Source organism: Tasmannia lanceolata, unplaced genomic scaffold (assembly GCF_043159265.1).
Source record: "Tasmannia lanceolata isolate RefF3 unplaced genomic scaffold, GAP_Taslan_0.1 ptg000012l, whole genome shotgun sequence".
NCBI classification, from domain to species: domain Eukaryota; kingdom Viridiplantae; phylum Streptophyta; class Magnoliopsida; order Canellales; family Winteraceae; genus Tasmannia; species Tasmannia lanceolata.
The window spans coordinates 34,147,910-34,156,123 of NW_027518689.1; the positions used below are offsets into that span (position 1 = coordinate 34,147,910).

Sequence of the window (8,214 nt, forward strand, 5' to 3'; positions counted from 1 at the left end):
GGCTATCTATATAATGAGGAAAGAAAAAGATAAATTGAATACAGTTTCTTTTTGGGTATATCACTTGTGAAGAGACCAATGGCTCTTTGAGTGGGTGAAGGAGCTTGGCTCTTTTCACATGTTTTATTTGAGTTTTTCTCCAAACTGTGGCATTAGTTTTAAAACCCTACGAGATTATTTTAATTGCTTCTCGTGTTGATCTTTAACTATGCTCCCTGCATCAATTTTAAGTATGCGAAGAAATGCTAGTTTAAGTATATTTTTGTCTCCAAAACAAAGAGGGCCGAAACTAAATTTGAATGAAACTTCAAATCAAAGGCAAGACGAATATTCAGAATGAGAATTGGAGTAATCTGCTACCCCAAAACGATAGATGGATTAGTTTTACGACCCCTTTAGTAACCTTTAAAAAGAGGCAATGCTGAATTGAATAGTGGAATTCCAGCAATTGGAACGGGGAATGAATGCTTTCCAGCGAGCAGGGATTGCAACTCATTCTACGGCTTAGCTTTTTCTAGTATTCCTAGTTCAAAGACTAGTGTGAAAACAGAAAGAAAATGAGTTGGGAGAGGAATGCAAATTACCATCACACAATTTACAGGCTTACAGCTCAACTTAGGAAGGTAAAACAACAAAGGCTATTGAGTTTCCAATCCAACCTACATACACGGACCTAGCACTTAAATATCTTAATGAGAGGACATAGAAAAAAAAATTCAAACGAAATAACAAACAAACCAGACCGTTCCTTAATCAAGACAAATATCAGACCACAAAAGCACAACAAACAAAAACTCGGGAAAATTTAGAAGCACTTCCTGTGAACAATGGATGGCCCAGATTCATCGTACTCTCCTTTTGATATCCACATCTGCAAACACCATTCCAAGCACAAACCCATTATCCAAAGGCAAAATCACCAGCCATCCACAGGCTCACAAATTAGACAGTTAATACCAGTGTTTAATAGCTCAGACAAGAAGCAGAAGCAGGGTAAGGTAAAACTGAGTCGGACTTGGACCAATCAATGAGTGATATGGTGAGTCGACTTGGACCAGTCACTGAGTGATATGGTTACGGTCATATTTTCATCAACCGGGCAAGTCAAAAACCTAAGAAGTAGAATAGCCCGGTTGGATCTGGAAGTGTTTAAACAGTTCATACCGATCTAGATGAGGCAACATGTATGGCAGGGATGTGCCCCATCTGAAAAAGAAAATTTAGCGAAAAGATAGCAGTATCTACAGAAAATATTATTACCTGCTGGAAGGTGCTGAGTGATGCCAAAATAGACCCTCCAATCCAGACACTGTACTTCCGCTCAGGGGGTGCGACCACCTTGATCTTCATGCTGCTTGGGGCAAGGGCAGTGATCTCCTTACTCATTCTATCGGCAATGCCTGGGAACATGGTGGACCCACCACTAAGCACAATGTTGCCATACAGATCTTTCCTGATATCGACATCACACTTCATGATGGAATTATATGTGGTCTCATGGATTCCAGCAGCTTCCATCCCAATGAGTGAGGGCTGGAAGAGCACCTCTGGGCACCGGAATCGTTCAGCCCCGATTGTGATCACCTGGCCATCGGGCAGCTCGTAGCTTTTCTCAATGGAGGAGCTGCTCTTTGCAGTCTCGAGCTCTTGTTCATAATCAAGGGCTACATAGGCAAGCTTCTCCTTCATGTCACGGACAATTTCCCGTTCAGCAGTCGTGGTGAACATGTATCCTCTTTCTGTTAAAATCTTCATCAGGGAATCCGTAAGATCCCGCCCGGCAAGATCGAGACGGAGGATGGCATGTGGGAGTGCATAGCCTTCATAGATTGGGACAGTGTGGCTGACACCATCACCAGAATCCAGCACAATACCTAAAGGGAAGAGAACCATCAATTACAGTTTTGTGATGTAGAGGCGCAGTTGAGTAAATAGAGAGCATTTGGGAAGATTAATATTCTTACAATACGATATATATGTTCAAATAAGTTCTCTTTATTTTCAGTCATTGGAGGAAATACAGCGATCGTTTCAAAGATAATTAACAAATACAAAGGGTATGGAGCTGTTTGTGCAGGAACAATCACCCAAAATAACTATAATGAACAAAGGTCAAATGATATTCATACTCCATTGCTATAATATTGGCACTTCTTGCTTTAACATTTTTCAAATTAGCCATGAAAGGCTATTACATTTCCCAGAAAAAGCTATCAATAGCCAATTGAGAAAGTGTTTAATAAAGTAAGGAGTGCTACTATCAAAATAAGGGAGTGCAAAAATCAGTTACCTTAACAAAACTTGGCAAAAATGATACTATCCTATTTTTTCCTCACCGTGCATAAAAAGGTATAGGACTCAAGAATCAAGATTGCCTGGACTTCTGTTTCGGTCACTACATCAAAAAGGTAAGTGCATACATGCACAAGAGTATACAACTAACTTGCATGCCACGTGATAAAGGCGAAAATAAATACATAGCATACAGATCGCAAACATACATAAAAAATACATGTACCAGTCACTAGATCATGGGCAGATGCCCATAAGGTTTTGTATATGCATACATGTTTGCAAAAAGTTTTTTCTACTAACCTGTGGTACGTCCACTGGCATAGAGGGAGAGGACAGCTTGAATGGCAACATACATGGCTGGGACATTGAAGGTTTCAAACATGATCTGTGTCATCTTCTCCCTGTTAGCCTTGGGGTTGAGAGGAGCTTCTGTCAGGAGAACGGGATGTTCCTCCGGAGCAACTCGAAGCTCATTATAGAAGGTGTGATGCCAGATCTTCTCCATATCATCCCAGTTGCTCACAATTCCATGCTCGATGGGATATTTCAGAGTGAGAATACCTCTTTTTGACTGAGCCTCATCTCCAACATATGCATCTTTCTGTCCCATCCCAACCATGACACCCGTGTGTCGAGGCCGGCCAACAATACTTGGGAACACAGCCCTGGGAGCATCATCCCCAGCAAATCCAGCCTGATAAGAGAAACAAAATGGCATAAATAAATAAAAAATCACGGCTATGTAGCTGAAATAAAATGAAGTATTCATAACCACGAAACAAATTATACTCAGTTCTCACCTTAACCATTCCGGTACCATTGTCACAGACAAGGGGCTGAATGTCCTCGGTATCAGCCATTTTTTATATTCAGTCTGCATCGAAAAAACAAGAGAAATAACACTTCGCACGTTACATGATATACATGGATGAACCATATTTGAGGACACAAGAAATATATGCTCTATAGATATTAGTGGATGGGTATGTACATCAAAAATTATGTATTTGTCATGAAAGATATTATCATTCAACAAAGTTATTTGTGTTTCGGTAGATGCAAAGATTAATATTAACAAGCTACAACTAACTGATAAATATTATCCTTCAACAGAACCCAGAAAGTGCAATGGCTTCACAGGCAACATAGTGTTATACTTATTTACTTCCCTGCAATACAATCAGACAAAATTTGTAATATATCTTATGACTCTAAAAAGCATAAAGAGAGATGGGAACTAGTGATCATTGTAAACAGCTACCTGACCAGAAATTCAATATTAATTTCATTCTAAGTCTCAGTTCACCACAGAAACAGTGCTGCAAATCAATATATTAAAGTGTAACACAATAGCGTCTCACGCAATTTTATAAATATTGACACCCTTCCTTATTTAAAATATCGTCTATCTACTCAAATCAAAATCAGAATGCCCAATAAACAACACCTGATATATGGCAAATCATAAAACAATTCATTATGGGCCGTTTGGTTTAGACATTTTATACAAATTGTTAACCTTTGGAAAAAAAAAACTCTATCGTAGGTGTTCTAATCAGTGTGTCTAAGTTCTCTGTGTGAGTGTTTCCTTTCATCTCATTATGTGGCTGAAAAGGATTTAGACCATTTCTCTTAACAATTTTAATTTGCAGATCTTAGGGATGATAAAGATTTGAAGGATGAAAATGGCTATTAGGTGAGGAACTATGAATCATTATGACAACAAATGCTAAATTTAAAACATAAATAAAGTTAAAAAACGACATGAGCCATTTCGTGATGCTAGTGGCAATCTAGCATTAAAACAAAAGAAGACCCTCACTCCAATTCAAGCTATTGAACTGAACTGGGAAATTCTCGAAGTCCAGTTACTATTTCCGGGATATTTCGTTATGCCACCAGATAGATAAAGTGACCAAATCATAACATGACATTTCAAAACCCTTTTTATGATATTTTGAGAAGAAAAACAAACGATATGTAATAGATGATGCAGTGTAATCAATTTCTATTGGGAAATGATATCAGCAGTTCAGCACAACAATGTTTTTATAGTGGGCGCAAACTCACCTTGTCCTATTCGTTTAATCAGCTATTACAATTCCCAAAAAGCTGTGAGCAGCCTTTGACAGCTAGTTAAAGCAAAATACGAAAAGTTGGGTTCCAACCTATTATAAAAAAATGGTGTTGCCCATATCATTTGCCTTAACCCACTAAATTTAGTGCCATTCAAAAAACAAAAAAAAAAATAAATTTAGTATTTGATAACTCTTTCCTAGTATCATGAAGAGTGCTTCATCTTCTATGAACTAATAAAATCATGTGAGACAAACAAAATGGTGAGGAGTGAGAGATGAGTTGTTCAGTCATAGCTAGTTTGCCTTAAAATCTTACTATGAATGGAGTTGTAGAAACTTTACAATTCCATCCAACCCTCTCTCCCCCCCTGGTGACTCACATTGCAATCCAATTTTCAATTGAATCCCCTTAATAGCCTCTTCAATTACAACAAAAATGCTAGTTGTGGGAATCATGGCATAGTGCCGAAAGAGAAAATGACAATCCTAATTTTCAATACAAGAACTTTTTATACAAGTCGGAATGCAGGACAGTGAATCATTTAAGAAAACGGAAGTGACCATCCAAATTCAACAAAAAAATAGTCTGAGAAAGAATCGAACCAGATACACCAAAAAAAATGTACAAAATTCCTCACCAATTCCCTACTTCAATCAACTGGATATGCTTCTTTAAATTATCAGTCTAAGCAATATACATACAAGCTCATACCAAAAATTCAACAAGAGGATCGCAAACAAGTGTGTATAGAACTATGAAATCCAATTATGTAAGGGATGGTAGAACAGCACAAACTACATGCGTGTTTAGAACTACTAACTCCAATTACATAAAGAATGGCAGAAAAAAACAGCACAAATTTCATCAAAACGATCGCAAACAAGCGTGTAAAGAACATTAACCCCAGCAAACAGCATCTAAAATAACTACATTCAACTTACAATGTACCAGCAGCAACAAATATCATGGCAAGCTCTAAGCAAATATTTCGGAACATGCAATCACACATTGTTCACAATAAAACAAAAAAGTAGCAATTGACCATAGCGCACCTTGTTTGAAATTAATCTATTGAAAATTAGATTAGCTAAAATATCAGTAACACCATTATTAAAACCAAGTCCAACAAATGATCACAAGGACAGAACAGTATGCTTAATCAATACATACTGAATGTCAAATGCCTTTATTTTTTTGAAATCTATCATGCATGTCCCAAATTTCAAGATGATGAATAACTCTATCAGATCTAACCAAATGATAAGAGCAAAATTCAATTGATACTCAAAGACGAACAGCATGGAACATGCAAAGCTCGATCTAAGCATAGAGAAATCAAAACAAATCGAATAAATCCTTTTTGCAATCTCACTCGAAAAAAAAACAATTAATACCAGAAGAATCATAGATCTGAAGATCCAATTTCTAATCGACTCGCTTCTCAGCAGCAAAACACGAGAAAATCACATCAGATCCTAAAAATTACTAAATTAAAACCGATCATCACAAGAAAATGATCATATCCAAAAGATCGGAGAAAGCGAATATTGCAAACCCTAGATCTGAAGCAAAACGAACTCGATCAAGAATTAGGTCAAACCACAAGACATCTGACCGAAATCTCCAACACAGAGTGTGAAATCTAGGGCAAAATTACTTAGATCGGAAAAAAGACGATCAAACGTTGAAAAAATCATCTCAAAATAAGAAAATATAGAAGATTTCCAGCTAGAGAAGCTAAGATAAGGGGGGAAATGATTACCTTTACAAGAGAGATTAAGAGCGAAAACAAGATTACAGAGCCCTTTCTCCTTCGTTTTCAGCGGAGGAGGAAAAAATCGAGAAGGGAGAGAGGGGCGGAGAGAGTGAGAAAAATGGGTTAGATTCTACTTACATAATAACCCAGTTCAGACCAAATGAAATGATGCTAAATGCAAATGAAATGAGACGCAAATGAAATGCGGTTTGGTAAAGTGAGTGCGTGGGTCGGGATCTATATTTTCTCACTTCTACGGTGTGGTGGGGTCGGGGCTGCCTGACAGAAAAAAGCCTGTTGGATGGACGGCAGGTTTGACGTTAAGTGGACGGAATGTTAGCTTTTCTTTCCCTTTTTTTTCTTTTTTAACAAAACGGAAATGATTTCAGCACTACCATGTTTTAATAATTGCACTAACTCAGCTTGTCTTTTCTTTCATAATTGACTTACGAGCACTTTTTGGGAACTGTAATAATATTTGACAGCTCTTTAGATAATAAAAGACAAGATAGGTCAGTGCTCTTATTAAAACATGGCTGTGCTGGTATCATCTCCCTTTACAAAATTACAGAAGGCGATATTTTCACCACCATGTTTTAATAATTACACAAACTCATCTTTCCACACTTCTATTTTAGAAGAATAAAATTAGGCTACTGAACTTGACTCTGGCATGTTTTTTTATAATTGCACTAACTCATCTTGTCTTTTCTTTCTTAATTTGATTCTGAGAGCCAATTTGGGAATTGTGATAACCTTTGATAGCTAAAACCTTATTCGCTTGAGATTGTGACAACCCATTGCGGTCACCAAACCAATTATTGGACTCAAAATTTAGCATAATTTTGTGTCCAATAATTGGTTTGGGGCCAACAATCGGTTGGCATAATCTCAAACGAACAGGGCCCGATTATGAGAACTAAAAGACAAGGAAAGTTAGTGCAACTATCAAAACATGGGAGTGACAATATAAGTAGAATAGAATAAAATCTATTGAAATGCAATTACTCAATTAAACAAAATTACTTGAAAAAAAAGAGAGAACATTATTCATGCAGTAAATATGTAGAGCTAGGGCTTAAAATTATAAGATGGGATTTGCTAGCCTCCATCGCAGAAGGCATTTCGCGGATGGTCCGTTGCATGTGAGAGCCGCCACCTCATGAATGAAGACAAAATCTGCAGAAAAGTGACCCTGCCTTGTGCTCTCACATGCAACAGACCATCCGTGAAATGCCTTATAAGATATACTAGTAAAAAATCCCGTGCAATGCACGGGCCGACAAATTACTCTACGGACGACATCATAGGTTGATCCAAACCGTCCACGTGATGGGACACAACATAAATAGGTTGTGCCCCAAAAATCATTTCCATAGGTTGATCCTAGCCCTCCAATCTATAGAGGTTTCCATAATATGTTATTCCTCTTAAATCGGATGGTTAAGATCACCCTATAGATTTTTTAATAAAAAAGCATAAAGGAGGGGGGTAAGATTGAAATTATGTGGCTTTAATGGGTGCCTTTGTTAAAATTCATAAAGGAGGGGGTAGGATTGAAAATATGTGGGTTGAATGGGTGCCTTTGTTAAAAAAGTCAAAAAAGTGATGTGTAATTCTCATAGAATTTTCAAATAATTCAAAAAATCCATTCATTTTCTCTTCTGCTCTATATATGATCTAATGGGTGCCTTTGTTAAAAGCATAAAGGAGGGTAGGATTGAAATTATATGAGTTGAATGGGTGCATTTGTTAAAAAAAGTCAAAAAATGTGACGTGTAATTCTCACGTGATTTTCAAAAAAATAAAAAAAACTCTCCTCTTTTCATCCCAGCTTATTGTATTAGATATATATATATACTAGTAAAAAACCCGTGCGATGCACGGGCCGACAAAGAACTGTACGGAATTTTTATAAGATTTTTTTTTTGAATTAAATTTTTTATTTTAATTTTTTACTTATTCAGTTTAAGGAAGAATCAGAATATGATGTCGATTCTGACATTCCAAATTTCAAGCCAATATAACCCATATATTTTTTTTGATAGGTAAGCTGAGATTGAACCCCCAACCTCTTGGTAGAA

General features: G+C 37.0%; 1 protein-coding gene across 1 annotated transcript; it reads right to left on the bottom strand.

Moving 5' to 3' along the window:
- Positions 1-586: 586 nt before the first annotated feature.
- LOC143887933 (actin-7-like) lies at positions 587-6,288 on the bottom strand. The gene is made up of 5 exons (XM_077392178.1): positions 6,137-6,288; positions 3,096-3,169; positions 2,596-2,989; positions 1,261-1,874; positions 587-871 (listed from the first exon to the last, which is right to left on the bottom strand). The coding sequence occupies exons 2-5, from the start codon at positions 3,153-3,155 to the stop codon at positions 806-808; spliced, it is 1,134 nt and encodes a 377-aa protein (XP_077248293.1). The 5' UTR covers positions 3,156-3,169; positions 6,137-6,288; the 3' UTR covers positions 587-805.
- Between the last annotated feature and the right edge of the window lie 1,926 nt (positions 6,289-8,214).